The following is an 18,266-nucleotide window of genomic DNA, read 5'->3' as shown; positions in this document are numbered from 1 at the left end:
GTAGGATGATGACTTTCCATTTGGCCTGTTGGCGGTTATATTCCAACGAGATAGCCTCCTCTTTTCTTTGTCTTCTAGTCCAAGTAGGAAAACCTTCGGAAGATATAATTTAACTAAATTTAATGAGTCTGTGCTACATTGCACCGAGTGCACACGTTTGGAAATTATTGGAACATCAATACTTCTTCAAGTCTTAGGAATTTGCATAGACGAATAAAAGTAGGAAAATAAATATCATAAGGAATTTGCATAGATGAATAAATTTAGAAAGATTATATTCACACAATCTAATGTACTTTTTTAATATTTTCTACACACCACTCAATACTTTTTCAAGTCTTAGGAATTTGCATAGACGAATAAAAATAGGAAAATAAATATCATAAGGAATTTGCATAGACGAATAATTTTAGAGAGATTATATTCACACACTTTTTTAATTTTTTAATATTTTCTACACATCATTAACACTTAATAAAAAAATATTAAAAAATTAAAAAGATGTGAAAGAAATAATTTGGAATGTGTGAATATAATCTCTCTAATTTAAATAGAGATTATTTGGTTTCTAACGTAAACGTCGTAGCTTTTCAAAACTTGATTAAAAATTTTAAAATATGTAAAAATGAAGCTTGAGAAGTAGGGAAGAGGCATAAATCATGAACAAACGGGTTGTGCTTTATGAAAAACAAAAAGAAGCATATACATATTGCAACCCAGTACATTTTCTTCGAATCATAATCCTAATCCTAATCGTATTTTTTATTTATTTAGATTCTCAAACGTGGAAGATTGAATATCGACACCGGCGCAAGTTAGCATCTGAGCCGAGGTGTGCGTGGGCCACTGATGATTCATTCCGATGACAAGGAGGGAACTAAGGAGAGACTGCCACGTCGAGGAGGGTGCTGGTAGGTGGGAAGAGATCTTCTTCGCATCTCTTCGTTAAAAGTTCGATGATCAAATGATCCGGGTTCTTGAAATTTAATCTAACGGTAAAAAATTATTATAATTTTCAGGATCCGAATTTTAAGCATCGTTGGATCAAATTTCAAAAGTTAAAAGCTGGGTTTTTGGTCTGTTTACCCGTTTGGATTCGGCGGCGAACCGGAGGGCTCCGATTGTGGCAGTGGAAGCCAGGTTGAGCGTGAAGAATCCGCCGAGGAGTACTGCGGCGGCTGTGCCAAGGGTGCGGAGTTGCTTCGGAAACATGGGTGGTGGAGTTTCACTCGGGCGATTTGTCGAACAGTTGAAGGGCGTGGAGTCAACTCTGTGAGGCTTAAGGCTAAGGCTCCAGGTGAAATGAGCCGCACCAGAAGGATTTTGTTTTGCTATGGAATGATTCTAACACCGACCCGGCCCACGGAGGGAAGTCCGTTAAATTTGGAATGTTAATGGTGATGGGGACCTCATTACCCTCTTTTGTTTGGATTTCCGTTATTATTTTTGAGCTAATTACAAATAAACTCCAAGTTTGAGCCCTTTTAAAGAGTATTAAAAAGGCCACGTTCTTTTATTTTTTTAACATTACTAACCAAAAGTATTAAATTATTAACAATTTAAACTACTTTAGGATAATTATCTCAATCTTTGTAAGTCATATAAAAAATCAGATACAAAAGTAACTTGAATTATTAAAATATTAACGCTTTAGTAGTAGTGGCAGAAAAGTTAAAAAGTTGTGCTTCTTTGAAAGTGATCGGAAAAAAATGTAGTTTGGAATTAGCTCATTCTTTTTAGTATTTCACATTATTCCCTCTCTTAGACTAATGACGTAAGAGGCTTTTGAGTGAAATCTCGAACACACGTCTTTCAACAAAATAAAATTTAGGTGACATTGAACGAATTGATCATACGTCATAATGCGAAGATTGTTTGGTATGTGTTATCCATTAATCTCTTATACTTAGATCTATGTTAGGTAGGGACAAAGTATAAACAAGATGCAACCTTGAAACATTTGACTTTTTTTAGAATAAATAATAACGATGATATCAATGCTTAAGATTCATGTTCATAACCTTGGGCAACAAGCATTGAACACTTTCTTGGATTTTGGTTAGGACTAAAGGTCAAAAACACAAAGTTAAATTGCTTGGGCTGTAATCCTGTCATGTTTCTAAGTCCCCAAACATAAGTTTCCAACATAATTTCACTTCCCAGAAGCCGTACTCCAAAGAATTGCTACCACTCTACCATTTGACTCTCTCTCTCTCTCTCTCTCTCTCTCGTCAGGAAATGTTACCACCTTGTATAAAAATCCTCGTCACAACATAGTCTCTCATCATACAGTTGTTGTCTCTCTTTAATTTGTATAACATGAAAATATGGAGACCATTTCATGTTGTGTTCTGTACTTTCGCCTGCGTCTTTGTGTGTTTATCTCGTGCATCATCAGACACCCTCAGGCATAGACAATACTTGTACAGCAATCAAACCCTGGTTTCTGCCGGCGGAGTGTTTGAGCTAGACTTTTTCAGCTCCCCCTCTGCGCCGAACAGGTACTTGGGAATCTGGTTCAAGAATGACAAGAACCAAAGCCAGTTTGGGTTGCAAACAGTAACAGCCCCCTTATGGATTCCGATGGAATGGTGGGTTCCTCGGGAGTACTTCTCACCATCCGGAATGATGGGAACATGGTGATCATTGACAGAAGAAACATTTCATATATTGTGAATTACGAAGCACTTGCGTCAGGGAATAACACAACTGCAACGCTTCTTGACTTGGGAAATCTTGTTCTGGTGGAAGGAGGAGACACGTTTTGGATGAGTTTCAATTACCCGACAGATACTTTTCTTCCTGGAATGACGTTGGGGTTGTTCAACATAAACACCGAGCAGTTGAGGAAACAGTTTCTTGTGTCCTGGTCAAGCACTTCTGTCCCTGCTCATGGTACTTATGCTCTAGGCATTGATCCAGTGAACAACACTCAGTTCAACGTCTGGCGCAGTGATGGAGCTTACCAACAGATTGGACTTTTGGGATGGCCATGAGTTTAATTTCTTCTACAAAAGCGCGTCAGATAATCTCAACGTGAGTTCTAGTTGGAAAACTAATGAGATTATGTTACTTTTAGCAATAAAAATAGTAGCATGCCTTCACGCTTCGTGTTATCCTCGGATGGGCTGATTTATGAGTTCATGATGATAGGAAATGAGATTAAGAATGTGGATTATTCACGTTGTGCTGACACAATGGCAAGCAGTTCTACTCACTGTTTGGTGAGGCGATCATCAGCGTGCTCAAAAAGAGAGAGTTTCTCAAATGTCAAAGGAATGCTGCCGAGTTATTTGTTTCCAAGTTGGCCAATTCGGATAGATCCTTATGACTGCGAGATCATATGCAGGAACAATTGCTCATGTGTTGCATATACATATGATTCTTTGCCAGATGATGGAACTATATGTCAACTTTATTATGGAAATAATGTACCTCATAGTTGGGCTGTACCTTCGTCAGGTGTCAAATGTGATGCTGTACCTGGTCGTTTAAATCAGATCTCATCTTCAAAAACTGGTCGGTACAGGTAACAGCACCATTTATGTGCGTGGTAACGCCTCTAAATCTGGTAAGCTTTTACAATTACTCAACATTTGATAATTAGAAGAAGAATCAAGAGCGGAACTGTGTATCTTTTATTATTCAAATGCCTTCTAAAGTTTTTTAGATGGTAAGATTTGAACAGCCTCCCGTTCTCTCCCTAAAATCTGGTAGAGAATATTTTCATTTTCTTTCCTCAGATGGGAAGCTGTTGACTTTCACATTTATGGTGATTCCCTTGGTGTTCTTCTTGTTGACCTTATTGCTATGGATAAAGTGCAACTCTTTAGGTATGTTAACTGCGCTATCGATTGCCCAACACAGTAAATTTTGCCAAATTAATATGTTGAGTAGACTGACTTCTTTGTACCAACAACAGGAATTTATGGATTCCGTAATGGCACGAGAGATAGTATGAGGCTATTATTGTCGCAGTTGAGCTCCGATGATAATGCTAGCTTTCCAAATCTTACAGAACTTGGAAGGCAGAAGGATCATGAGTTGCCACTGCTTAGCTATTCATTCATAGTGGCATCCACTAATAATTTCTCTCTTCCAAATAAGCTCGGACAAGGTGGTTTCGGGCCTGTTTATAACGTTTGTGTTGCAATTGTACTGCTTTTTTAACAATAAGGCATATGGTGTGACGGGTTTTGTCGATTTCTCTTTTGTTAAGTTATATTTAATTGGAAGTTTATATGAAAGAAAAACCTTTATCTGCTGTTTGTTGCAGGGCAAATTACAACAACATGACATTGCAGTCCTGGACAAGGACCCGTGGAGTTCAAGAACGAGGTGCAGTTAATCTCTAAGCTCCAGCACAGAAACCTTGTGAAGCTTTTGGGTTTTTGCATTCACCGAGAAGAAAAGATACTAACAGACGAGTACATGCCCAATAAAAGCTTGGATTCCTTCATTTTCGATCTGTAAATTCATCTATGCCCCTTCCCTATTCTGCTATTGGTTCTCACTTTAGTTCTCTCTTGCTGTGGAATTGCAATTCTTGCAGATAAAACAAAGACAAGGTTATTGAATTGGGGACAGCGCATACACATAATCGAAGGGATTGCTCAAGGGCTTCTTTATCTTCATAAGTACTCTAGATTAAGAATTATTCATCGCGATCTGAAAATTAGCCACATCTTATTGGATGCTTACATGAACCCCAAGATATCAGACTTTAACTTGGCTGGAATTTTATCCGGGAATGAATGTCGAGCCAAAACAAATCGGGTTGTTGGAACATAGTAAGTAACTTCATGCCTGCATTTGTGTATTTATAACACATGTTTGTTATGTGCTGCATTACTTGTCATAAAACTTAAATGACTCATTTTCTCTTTTCACTGAAACCAGTGGTTATATGTCTCCCAAGTATCTGATGCACGGCCTTTTCTCAACTAAATCCGATGTGTTCAGCTTCGGAGTCATTGTGTTGGAGATTGTAAGCGGCTGGAAGAACGCAAAATTTTATGAGTCAGATCATTCTCTGAACCTACTATGACATGTAAGTGGCAACTTGCCTTGGTTCTGACTCAAAATTCTTGTAAGTTATACCGCTGTTCTGTATTATCTAGGTTTAAAATGTGAAAATTGTTGCAGGCTTGGAATTTATGAAAATCTGGGCGAGCAGCGGAGTTGATGGATCCAACACTGGCTGATTCAAGTTCAATGGAAAGACTTGTTCCCTGCATTCAGGTGGGTCTGTTATGTGTCCAAGACAGTGCAGAAGATAGGCCAACCATGTCGGATGTTGTTTCAATGTTGAGCAATGAAGGGGCAACTTTACCTACCCCTAAGCAGCCTACATATTCGAATTTAACGACAGAGGTTGATAAACCAATAAATCAATTGCCTTCTATAAATCTATTAACATTTTCGGAAGTAGAAGCACGATAACAGCTTCGAAAGAGAAGGGTAAATCGTTGCTTGTAAACCAAGTATATATGCAGCTGTATAGTTACATGTTCTTGTTCCAACTGTCAATATGAAGCCACCTGAGGTGGTCATTTTCTACTTTTTACTTTCTTCTGGGTTTTATCCTCTACCAAAATGTACTTATTTGTTTTTTCTTTTCTCCATACACATATAAAGAGTAAGCAACAATTTTTCAATAAATTTAGCAGCACCCATTGTTTATATATTCAAATTCCAATTTATACTGTTCATTTTTGAACAGGGTGTCCGCTATTTATACAACAACGGATTGTTAATATGGTGTTGATAAATCATCGATACCATGTAAATAACAAGACGTACGACTTTTTATCGATACAAAATATGTCCTACATAGAGCAAAATAGACGTCCATCACAAAGAATTTCTTGTCATGTATAATCAAATTAACAAGTATTTCAACCAACTCATAGCATAACAACAGAATAAATGTAAAAAACATAAGAAGATTAAAGGTAGTTCCGCAGCATATGTATCCATATCGTTCTGGAATTTTTTATCCAATTGCACTGAAATTTATGCTTCTCAACAAATCAACTTTTCTTAAGAAACCCTAGGGTTCATAAACTTCTCCTATATTCATATCATTATTGTGTAAAATCTCGTTGTGGAGTTGTCAGGTTGGGCATGTTTTGCTCAGTCTGTGATCCCTCTACATTATTCAAGGAGTGGAAGTTCACAGTTTAGACAATGACATTGCTGCATGTATCAACCGACTACTCACATTTTCGACCCAAAAGATATGTATCGCTTTTGAGAAAATTTTGTCGTTTCTAATCTATAGACGTACTAATCTCGAATTATAATAAAAGACTATTATCTTTTTCTTTAGCATTAATTTTGTATTTGGGGGTTGGATCAATAAATGAAATGAAATCTCTTCAAACATGATCATTTGAAATGATCACTGAGATTTTGTCCATGATGATATGAAAAAAACCAAACTTTCATGCAATACAAAACACATATAACTAAATTATTTATCAGAAAAATTAATGTCCTCTCTGATACTGTCTTACCAACCTGATTTTGTTGTTTTTGTTTTAATCTCAAAGAAAAGAAAATAATGTTGTTGAAAGCTTTGATTGGTGAGGGGAGAAGAATGTATGGGGCAAGTGATGGAGCATTGAGTCTTCCTATATATATGCTTCTCTGTAACACTGCACTTCTTGCTACGTATGCTGCCTGAAATTGGAACAAGAACACTGCTACCGATAAGATCCTGTGGAGAAAAAGTGCAGAACTGAAAGAAAAAGGCAGAAAAAGGGGATAAAAAATTAGTATTTAAAAAAAATATATGAATTCGGCAGAGGGAAAATTTTCAGAGTTTGGAAAATTCCAAAATAATTCCATTAAAATTGGCAGAGGGGACAGGATTTGGTTCCATCCTCCTAAATACATTTCATCTATCAAATTCAAACCCATGTCTTCAATTTTTTTTCCCTCGTGAATAATATTTGTTGCTTTTTTCATTAAAATCTCTCTGGATTTGTGAACAAAAACAATGAAAAAAAAAAGGATCTCAAGCCAACAACTTTGCGAGGTTTAGTGAGAACATTTGTTGTATGCAGCCTTACCTTTACTTTGCAAATAAACTATTTCCACAACTCAAATAAGTCACAAAGGAGCAAGTTTTTTGTTGCTTCAAGGCTCGCTCTCTGTGAACAAAAGCTATAGTTCAAATTAATTGTGCTTTAGGGTCCCACAAGATCAAACACCATGGGATGGGGTAAGTATTAACAAGAAAGTCCAGAATCACACTGATTGGGTGATCTTTGTTGTCCGATCTAAAGCTAAAAGGTGGGACTATGATGTCTTTCAATGGTGGGATTCATGAAAACAAAGATTATATATTAAAGGGGATTTTGAACTAACTTACAAATGAGAATACACACAAGCCTATCAGCAAGCATAACCCTAGTTACCCAACCACTAAGGATTAACTAATATTTTGTGTAAAAAAGTATATTGAAGTACTTCTTACATGATATTGACAACTATGTAATCGAAGTATAGATTGTCTCGGTAACATGAACAACATGCCGATAGTCTATAACGTCTTCATATACTTATCGATATTAGATAGTCAGACATGTCACGTGATCAGATGATCTGACCTAAAATTCTTTACACAAATTACTAAATACAAACCCTAAACTTTTGAATACTAGAAGGCATGTTATGATCAATCATGCATATTCGTTAATCTAAACACCTTCACTCTGTATGTCTCACAAACATAAATAACCAAAATCAACCTAGGCTCCTAAAAGTGGTATTTGGGTTGCACTTGTATTTTCATAAATGCCTGTGGACCAACCCAAAACAGGTCCCCTACAGGCTACATGGGTTCACATGCATGACAACAATATCATAAACATACTAGGGCAGAAGATGTGAAGTGTCACCAGCCAGGTAACCCTAGTATGAGATGGAATTAAATACAGAGGCACGGGTATTTGGTGCACCCACCACATTTCCACTGAGCAGTGGCCTGTCTACTAATTTACCAAAAGCTCCCTAACTTTTCAAACTAACTACTGTTTTACTGAGCCGAATATCCATTTTTAAGGTGGGCAATTTGACTGTTTGATAGAAGTTGACCGGCTGATAACATACTTAACAGTGGTAAAACACTAGCAGTATGACATGTAGTTGAGGATAGGCGTGGGTCGAGAACTTTTATTATTTTTCTTGAAAAACGGTCGAAGCTTTTAAGGGGAAAAGAAAGGAGCGACGCTTTTTGACCGCCTGCTTTGGAAAGGCACATTTGTTGAGGCAAAATAACAAAAAGGCCACCCGCTTAACAAATACAAATAGAAAAATACTTGGCTTCGAAAACCCTTGTTGTAGCCAAATTAAATAAGGTAGTATTCCGTCACTTAGTATTACGGTCTGATAGTATTTTTTTTTCGCTTAGAAGTGAGAGTTCTTAAGTTCGAATCTCGTGGATAACAAATTCGATACCAAATTAGGCTGCCTATTGTGTGGCTTAACTAAACTCCTCATTCTCTTAGTATAAAAATATCGATGTACTTAAAAAAAAAAAATTTAAATAGTATTCTTAAAAAAGCCATAATTCAAGTTCAAATTTACCATACCTAGTCAATTATCATTCAAATAAAATTCATTTAATTCGTACTTAAGGCTTGTTTTTTTTTTTTTTTTTTTTGGGGTGAAATTTGGCTTGTTTGGGACTCGCTCTAAAAGAGCTAAACATGTTTGATTAAAAACTTTAAAGTATTTATGGGTCGTAAAAGCATTATTTAAGATAATTAAATGTTGCATCCATAAAATTAGAAGAAATACTTATGCTCGTAAGTGCTTATGTTAAGAGTGCATATAGGCATAAGCATTTTATAGGAATTAACTTGGCTCCTCAAAGAATGAGGAGTTCTTCTTTAATTCACTACGTGACCGATTTAAGAAATTTTTATGCTTATGATTTGGATCGTTTATATTGTAAAGCACTTTGTAAAAACCATCTATACAAACAATCAATAAAAACAACTTCAAGGGAACTCTTTACATTTCTAATGGTAGTTGTAGGTGTCAAATTATGATTTGAGAAAGAAAAAAAGGATAAGAGCCCATGCAGACATACAGGTAATGTACTGCAAACTGCAGATAGACAGAAGCAAATGACGTACACACACAACTAGTTAGATTCTAATTACAAATTACAAGCCCTTTGTTTGGCTGGTTTTATAATTTTAATATGACGAAACATGCGTCAACCATTTGTTTTGGAAGTCACTTTTGAAAACAAAGCATAGTGGTTGTGTCAGCCGAGATGAGCATGCCCACCACAACATCAATCTAAAAGCTCTTTATTTGCTGCAGCCTGCAGTCTTCCGTTAGGCAGATTAGGTTTGGTTGGTTGCGATCCGCTATAAGAAATTAAAACCCTAGAAATAGAAATGGTGAGCCAGATTAAATTTCCATGGACTTGCACTATGCATTTCCAAATGTCGATTGAATAATTTAATTTGATAACAAAATAGCCATCCTCTTGATCCCCTTTGTATGCATCTTTTGGGAGAGCCCCACATGATTCATCAAAAAGTGAAAACAATGGCATTGTTGTGAAATTTTTTGGAAACATGGGCAACTATATATAAAGATGACTTTCATTAGCTACCTAGAACATTGACTCGGCACTTAAGGTCCTCTCCAACCGAATGGTCCAAAGAGCCAGAGAGCCGAAAAATGCTTGAAAACTGTCCCCAACTGAGGGTTAGGCTAGAGGGCTCGTGGGTCCCACGGAATCTGAAAGGGCCAAAGGGTTGGCCCAATCCAGCCAGCCAGCCAGCCTAGGGCTGGCCAGAAATGTGAGCATTCCTATCGGATACAACCGACAGGTAACCGACAGGAATATGTATATTCCTATCGGTTATATCTGACAGGAATGTTAGGTCAAATTTTCAAATGCAACGGCTAGCTGACGTCAGCTAGCCGTTATTTTTTAATATTTTTTTTTTACAGTTTTATTTATTTATTTTATTTACAAATTTGTTTTCCTATAACTTCTATTTTTAAATTCTATTTTTTTTCTATAACTTCCTATAACTTCTATTTTACAAAATTTATTTCATATTTTTTTTTAAATTCTATTTTTTTTCTTATAAATTCTATTTTACAAAATTTGTTTCATATTTTTTGTAAATTCTATTTTTTTCCTATAACTTCCTAAGCCATTATGCAACATTAAATTAAATTAAGTAACATGAAACAACATTAAATAACATTAACCAACATAAAAATTATACAACTTAAAAAAAACATTTAACAACATGAAACTTAAACAACATTTTTAAAAACATTTAACAACATCAAACTTAAACGCCGACTCCATGCTGACGTCACTTAGCCATTGGATTTGAATTTAAGTTGTAGTTTTTAAATAATAAATTATGTTTGGCCCTATGGCCCCTTAGCCCTTAGTTGGAGACGGTTTTTTGTGACAAGGCTAAAAGAAGCCCTATGGCCCTTTGGCCCTCAGTTGGAGATAGAGGCAAATATGATCATGTACTATTCATTAAAATATTAATTTCTTGGAGGGCCAGAGGGCTAAAACGAGCCATCTGGCCAGTCTTCGGTTGGAGATGGCCTAAGTTAAAAACTTGAGTAGGGACGTCCAGACTACATTATTCATTGGATTAACTCTTACAAAAACAAGAACACTCTAAATATTATGATTTAACTTGATTTTATGATTGGTCACACTTAATGTGGGAATTGTCTGAATAAAACAATTATCAAGAAGTTTCTCTCCTTAACTTTTAACAAAATTTGGCATGTTTTGTATTAGAATACGATCATTTGATATGTATGAGTGAATGGAGAGTGAAACATTTAAAATGAGAAATATCAATAATGTCTTTCACGCATACTTTAACACGTAAACTGATTATACTTTGTTATTATAATCCAGTAGTATCATACACTAATTTTTCTTTTATGAGCAAAGTTAGCGCTTTGTAACTTTGTTTGAACATCACATATTTTGAATACGCTAAATAACCTCATCGCCTACTAGTGCCCACAAACCATTTCGTTATAAAAGCCCTGATAAAGCACACATAACGCACTCTCTCTGCTCCTTCACAACAATGGCAGCCATAACAACCAAAGACGATTCGGACTATGACAGCAGCTGCTCATCCATAACGGTTCCGGATTCGAGCCGGAGCTGGATGAGCAACCTGAGCTTCAGCAGCCGCCGCCAGAGCTCGGTCTCCGTTTGCTCCTCCACCACTGAAGCCTCTCTGCTTTCCTCTGCTCACAAGCCCCACAAGGCCAACCAACCTGCATGGGAAGCCATGCGGCGGCTCCGCAGCTCCAAAGGCCGAGTTGGGCTCGACCATTTTCGGCTCCTCCGCCGCCTAGGAAGTGGCGACATTGGAAATGTGTACCTTTGCCAGATAAGAAACCCAGTTGTGGGTTTGCCGCAGTGCTTTTACGCGATGAAAGTGGTTGACAGAGAAGCACTTGCTATAAGAAAGAAGCTGCACAGAGCTGAGATGGAGAAGGAGATTCTGGACATGCTTGATCACCCTTTTTTGCCTACTCTCTACGCTGAGTTTGATGCTTCTCACTACTCTTGCTTGGTTATGGAGTTTTGCCCCGGCGGCGACTTGTTCGCTGCCCGTCAACGCCTCCCCGGAAAATGCTTCAGCATCTCATCTGCTAGGTAATTACTTCGTTTAATTAATCTAAGTTAGTAGAAAATATTCTCTTGTCAGATAGTCTGATTATTTTAGTCATAAATGTTCTGCTCGGTAATCAATTAATTTCATTTAATTAAACTTAGCGGGTACTTGATAATTGGATGTGTTATTTCATCAGAAAGTTTGATATATTATGTTACGTTCTGTTTTATTAGCCTTGCTTTATTTTGTGGAAGTGGAATAAAAAATTGAACTAATTACAATTTTTGGGCTGAATTAATCGCAGGTTTTACGCGGCGGAGACACTGTTAGCTCTAGAGTATCTGCACATGATGGGGATTGTTTACAGAGACTTGAAGCCTGAAAATGTACTGGTTAGAGAGGATGGACACATCATGCTCTCAGATTTTGATCTCTCCCTCAAATGCGACGTGGTTCCAAAATTGCTAAGGCGAAAATCGGAGCTAGAATCGGACCAGAAGAGCGCAAAGAGTTCATCAATGTCGTATTGTGCTGCCGCGCCCATGCAGCCTGTGCTCTCTTGCTTCTCTGCCTCCCACAAGAAAAAGAAGGGCACAGTCACAACCATAACAGAACAAGTTGGTGCTGATAATGATGTTAATCATGATTATGATGATGATTATAAAGAGCTGAACCCGGAAATGGTGGCCGAACCAATCCACGCCCGCTCCAAGTCATTCGTGGGGACCCACGAGTACTTGGCGCCTGAGGTGATCTCAGGGCAAGGCCATGGAAGCGCGGTGGACTGGTGGACATTCGGAGTGTTTTTGTATGAAATGTTGTACGGGCGGACGCCTTTCAAAGGAGAAAACAATGAGAAAACCCTAATCAACATTCTTAAGCAGCCATTAAGGTTTCCAAGAGTTGTGGTCAGCAGCAGCAAAGAGCTTGAGGAAATGGTCAGAGTTCAAGACTTGATTAGCAAGCTACTGGTGAAGAATCCCAAGAAGAGAATTGGGTGCTTAAAGGGATCTGTGGAGATCAAAAGGCATGATTTCTTTAAGGGTGTGAATTGGGCTTTGATTAGGTCAGTTAGGCCTCCTCATGTCCCTAGTAGTGATTTGCATAATAAGAATAGGAATAATCGAGTTAATTACTTGCCTAAGTTAAGCAAAAAGGAGAGGGATGAACCATTTCAGATCCCTCATCATGTTGATTATTTCTAATTTTATTGCTTAGGTTAATGTTGTACATAGGTAAAACAGAAAGCATATTTATTTTCATGCTTGACACCAAAGAAACTAAGAATTTTCCTTTGTTTTTCCTACTAATATATGAGAATCGTGATTTAGATAATGTACAACAAATTAGTCACTCTGTTTAATGTCCAGATCTTATTACTAAACTGAGAAAATACTTACACGCATAGAAGTGTACATAATTAAATTACATAGAACAATGCTATTCATACCATATTTTTGTACCACATTTTCATGCCACTTTAGGTGATATTTGATATAGACAGCCACATCATTTGAATTAATCAAAATTTTAAATTTAATTCATTATTTAATAAACTAATAATTAAGAAAAATTAGTTAATTAAATGATGATTGTGATATACGAAGAGTCTTTCTCCTTTTTTTATTTTGCAAATTTTTCAAATAATGTGACTGTCCACATCAAATACAATCGAAAATGATATAAAAATATGTTATAAATAGCATTACTCAATTGAATATCGTCACAGCCACGTCCAAATAGTTTTGAGTCTCTCTCATTCGCATAAAATACAAATAAATGAATGTGCAAGTAGAGGTGTAAAGTAGAGGATCCCATAATTGTCCCAATGTTATTTTCATGAGCAGTCTATGAAGACATGTGAGGACAATAATTACTCTTTGTCAATGATGGAAAAAATTATAATAAAAAAGAAAAATTAAATCATGTTTTTGCTTTTTTACTTTTTTACAAAATTCATCTACTTTCTGCATATGGGCACTTTCATATCCACGCATTCACATGCTGTTTTTCACCGAGAAGGAAACTAACAAAAGCATCATGCTTCCTTCCCTTCTTTTTGTTCTTCTGATATTTCTGGTCACGTAAAGTGCTGGCTTCTTTTTCCTCTTCCCCATATCCACCCAAGCACTTTTTAAGGAGGATTATCAATAAATTAACTAAAAGAATGTACGATTAGAGAGCAGTCCTAAAGCATCTACCTACCAATCAGTTGAATCCATATGATTAGCATTATTGTTGTATGGAACATTTCAATCCTTACATGTTCACCGAACAAAGTTTAGAGTATTAGTTCAATTTATGAAAAATAGTTAAGTTCAGAGTGAACAATTAAAAGGATTCTTAAGACATATCAGCCAGGATTTGGATTTAATAAACATCTAAACGGATTCCTGAGACAAATCAATTAGGAATTGGTTTTAATCTAGTCATTTATGTCCAGACAATTTTCCCAACACATAGGAAGGACATCCCTACGTTGGTTGAATGCATCACTTGTCATGTAATACTATGTAGTTAATTGGTGCAACCTGATTACTCGTACGTATATCAGTACGTAAGATGTGATTGTGCATAATATGTATAAAGATTTTGAGAGGGAAACTGCATGCCCCCTAAGTCAACGGTATGTGCATGAAGGGTCAATAGAGGGGTTGCCATTTTGTCTATACCATTGATGGAAATCCAGACTGATCAGAGGGGTTGATCGTGTAGTCTTCATCACTACTTTTTGCAGCAGCACGCGAAGGAAAGAGACAGGGCTGGCTATATGGCCTGGCTAACCTCTCTCTCTCTCTCTCTCTCTCTCTCATGGATTCCAGTATGCTTCGGCGTATCTTAAGTTGATACACTGGAATTTTATCCGCTAAAGTTTAGAGTTTAAGATATTCTTAGCATCCCGGTGTTAAAATATCCCAAAGCATATATAGTAAAACTTTTTTTCTTTTGAGCTACAAAGAATACTAGAATTTTCGCCCTCTTTCGTTCTTTCTTTAAAATTAGGTCTAAAGCCTGGTGTTCATTGTATGTAATATATGTGCATGGGCCTTGCTAGCTATCGGTTTCACCAAACAAGTGAGCGAAACAGCTAGGAATTGTAATCATGCTCTTGAACTCATATCATTTGAATGCGCTCGGCCTAATTAAACTGGGTATATATGAAAACCAAGGAAATGAGGACTGTATAGTACATATCATGGCCAAAATAACAAAATATTTGAGAACAATACTTGACTACTTAAAGATGAATAGGAACTCCTACTTAAAATTTCTCAAAATTGTTCATTGTCAATTTATAAAACTTTGTGTTTATAATCAGAACCGTTCAAATTATAAATTACCCTATAAAGATCGTCTCTACAAAAAATCAATTAAAAATAAGGTTATTTAACCATCAAACTATTTGAAAACAAATGAATGGTATTGGTAAAAGCATTACGAACCGTCTATGTATTTGCTACAATAGATTGACTAAATGCTCTTAGTTTTAATTTATTTTTTGCATAGATAATCTTTATAGTGTGATTCATAGTATGAATAGTTTTGATCATAAACACAAAGATTTGTGATTAAAACACTAAGATTTTTTAGTATGAGCTCTTATTCATCTTTAAGTAGCCAAGTATTGTTTAATATTTGGTAGACTTTATACATAATCAATGCTATGTGGTTTAGAAATTTAGAAATTTTGAGTTTCACTGTCGCGTGGCATTAATATTAATAATCCAAGCAGTGTCATACTAAAAAATTACTCTCAGTAATTGCTTGTACAAGTTATAATTAAATTCATAATTATGTGATTTGCAAAAGGAAATTAAAAATAGTTAATATATATGTAGTGTATTGCATTTTAAATTATACTAGCTAATCAAATATTCTTTGGCCAAAACATGTTTGTGGTGATTAGACAAGCCGCCTTTTCTCATGGCTTTCAGAAATGATATAAGAATTCGACCAACAGAGTGTTGCTTATCATTCTCTTTATTGACAACTACGTACAGTTTGTAGCAAAATCCTTGTTTTTCATGTATTGGTTGTTTATAATTATAGCAATAATGCTCGATTGCTTTAGCATTAAGAAAGAATTAATTAGTTACGATGCGGGACCAAATTATTTGTTAAGTGTAATCAACTACACAAAAGTTGCATAATTTCAGTTCAGGAATGTGAACGATAGTATTTTGTTTTAAATTTTTTATTATATTTTTCTTTCTTATGAAATTATTGACTGCTCTTCAGCATCATCAGATTATCAGATGCCATAATCACGAATTTATCAATTTAATCCTTCAATTTTGACAACCATAATGACAATCAGATTCGTTGTCGCCAGAAACTGGGAGTCAACAAAAGGACCTCTAAGGCTTGGTGGTCAAGGTCTTAGGTCCAAGTTTGAGGTGTAGAGTGAGGCTAGAATTGGATTCTATAACCTTAATACAAGACCACCCCTCACAGGTGCCCCAAGGTTTGAATTGACGAATGTCTCCCAATGATCTTTCACTAAGTGGAAGTAACATTCCAATCTACAAAGTACAGTGAATTAAAAAGTGTTCGATCTTTCTCTTGATTCTCTAACTTCAAAATATGATATTAAACTGTAACATTATATACCCTAAAATTATTCACGGATGAGAAGAATGAAAATTGAATGAATTGAAATGGTTGATCTGTCATCTATTCATGGAAAGCAAACCTTGTTTTGTTTACCAAAAGACAACTGAGGCAATTCTTTTGTGACATAAAAGCTTAAACGGTTATAGGTAAATAACCACGATTACTTGTCCGTCATAATCATTATCCATCCCTTTCATGTCTTAATGGTAGCAACCCATTTTACTCAACTGTTTCATAGCCTTTGGCTAAGAACCGGTTATTTGAATCTCACCCAATTCCTATGAAATATTGCAATATGCATAAGGAAATTAGTCAGGAAACTTTTCGAAAGAAAAGTCACTGCCCTTGCATATCAAATAACTTTTCACTGCAATTCACTCGGAACTGCCAATTTCCATTCAAAATAGATTAAACATTATTTTTTCCTAACATATTTTACACAGTACCATCACACATAAATTGATAGGAAAATTTTATAAACTAATTAGCCATGTTAGGCTAACATTATTACTTTGATTAGTCGAACGTACCTTGTCTTCGGTCAACACATCCCAAATTTTTTTTTTTTGGTCCGTACAAGTTTAGTCATCATCTAGTCTCATTTCGCAATCATGATACCAATATTCTAAAATTTAAATTTAGATAACATGCTAAATTTTTCATGTTCATAGGGTACTATTTTGGGGAAGACAAATACACTGAATAAACAAATACAAATGGGAGCTACCTTAGCTCGCTAGCTTTAGGTATATTTGTGAAGTGACTTGTCAGTCGACATGGCACTTTGGGCATATTACAAACAAAAATATCAATCTTAGTCGACCGAGAATTGGAACTAAGAATCAAATGAATGAAATCATCTTTTTTATCTTTTAGTTCACCTACCTTTGGTCACTTGATTAACGCTTGAAGTCTTAAAACAGAAAAGTGTTACAATTATCTCTCTTTTAATAATCGATCATTTGACGAGAAAGATATTAATGTATTTGTGATAAAGAGGTCTTCCTCGTGACGCATTTTTATTATTGTATTTGAGCATTATGTGGTCAAGGAGATAAATAATTCAATTAACACTACAAGTATTACTAAATTACTATTCTTCGACGTATGCATTTGTAAGAGAAACAGATACAAGTTGATGTACAGTAGAATCTCTCAGACTTGTGACGGTGCAAAAACAGACAACACATGAAACCAAACACCGGCGACCCACTCAACGGAAAACCATGAACTGGGAAAGAGAACCCCTATCCGGGATTTTGGATGCTATCTGCAACAGCAGATCACTTGGTGATCTCGACCCTTGCTTTTAGGACACCTGTCTCAATCTCATCAACTGCTGAGGTGCGTATGGAACGGAAGCACAAGGGCAAACCCATGGTATTGCGGCAGCTTTGTCCCAAACCAGTTGCAGTTTCCACTCCCAACTCAACAGAAAATGACTTTAATAAAAGTGGAATATGGTATCTAAATAAAATAACATGCAAAAGTTTGAAAATAAGTCAGATTGTTTGATTCGTGGGTCACTTTAGTAACATCAATGGATAATATAAGCGGTGTGGATCTCAAAGCCCGTTCACCTGTAGAGATATTTTAATAGGGTAATACTAAAGTGACTTATTTTAAAAGTGAGACTTTCAATACATTTTCTACCATTTTATTTTTAGTACAATTCTCGTGTCAACATTGTAAAAAACTATGCAAAAATATGATATGACGGAAAATCAATAAAAAATCTCATTTTTAAAAAGTCTTTTAACATTTCTCATTTTAATACAATTAAAATTTAATTACAGTACTGCCTAATAAACATTTGTTATGTGTTTTAAAAATTATATTATCTGTCAAATAAATAATTATAAAGAAATAAATTGATGACACCAGAAAATCGCTCTATATTTTATTTACATTGGTACCCTCAAGGCCTCAACCATCACTTGGTTTACCCAATATCCCAGACAAAACCATGGGCACTTGGAGGATAAAAAGCCTGAACTGACC

At 35.9% G+C, this 18,266-nt stretch overlaps 1 protein-coding gene, 1 long non-coding RNA gene and 1 pseudogene across 2 annotated transcripts; 2 read left to right on the top strand and 1 right to left on the bottom strand.

Moving 5' to 3' along the window:
• Positions 1 to 604: 604 nt before the first annotated feature.
• Positions 605 to 1,461, bottom strand: LOC125469402. The gene is made up of 2 exons (XR_007251713.1): positions 1,087 to 1,461; positions 605 to 989 (listed from the first exon to the last, which is right to left on the bottom strand). It is a non-coding gene; the product is annotated as an uncharacterized LOC125469402 (long non-coding RNA).
• An 858-nt stretch (positions 1,462 to 2,319) lies between these two features.
• Positions 2,320 to 5,516, top strand: LOC103958354 (annotated as a pseudogene).
• A 5,513-nt stretch (positions 5,517 to 11,029) lies between these two features.
• On the top strand, positions 11,030 to 12,961 carry LOC103958280 (protein kinase PINOID 2). The gene is made up of 2 exons (XM_009370538.3): positions 11,030 to 11,692; positions 11,956 to 12,961. The coding sequence occupies exons 1-2, from the start codon at positions 11,112 to 11,114 to the stop codon at positions 12,854 to 12,856; spliced, it is 1,482 nt and encodes a 493-aa protein (XP_009368813.2). The 5' UTR covers positions 11,030 to 11,111; the 3' UTR covers positions 12,857 to 12,961.
• Positions 12,962 to 18,266: the final 5,305 nt, after the last annotated feature.

This window comes from the organism of the source record quoted next, unplaced genomic scaffold (assembly GCF_019419815.1).
Source record: "Pyrus x bretschneideri cultivar Hongxiangsu unplaced genomic scaffold, Pyrus_bretschneideri_v1 Contig1, whole genome shotgun sequence".
Taxonomy (NCBI): domain Eukaryota; kingdom Viridiplantae; phylum Streptophyta; class Magnoliopsida; order Rosales; family Rosaceae; genus Pyrus; species Pyrus x bretschneideri.
Note: the sequence above shows the minus strand (reverse complement) of the source record. Positions and strands in the feature narration are given on the sequence as shown.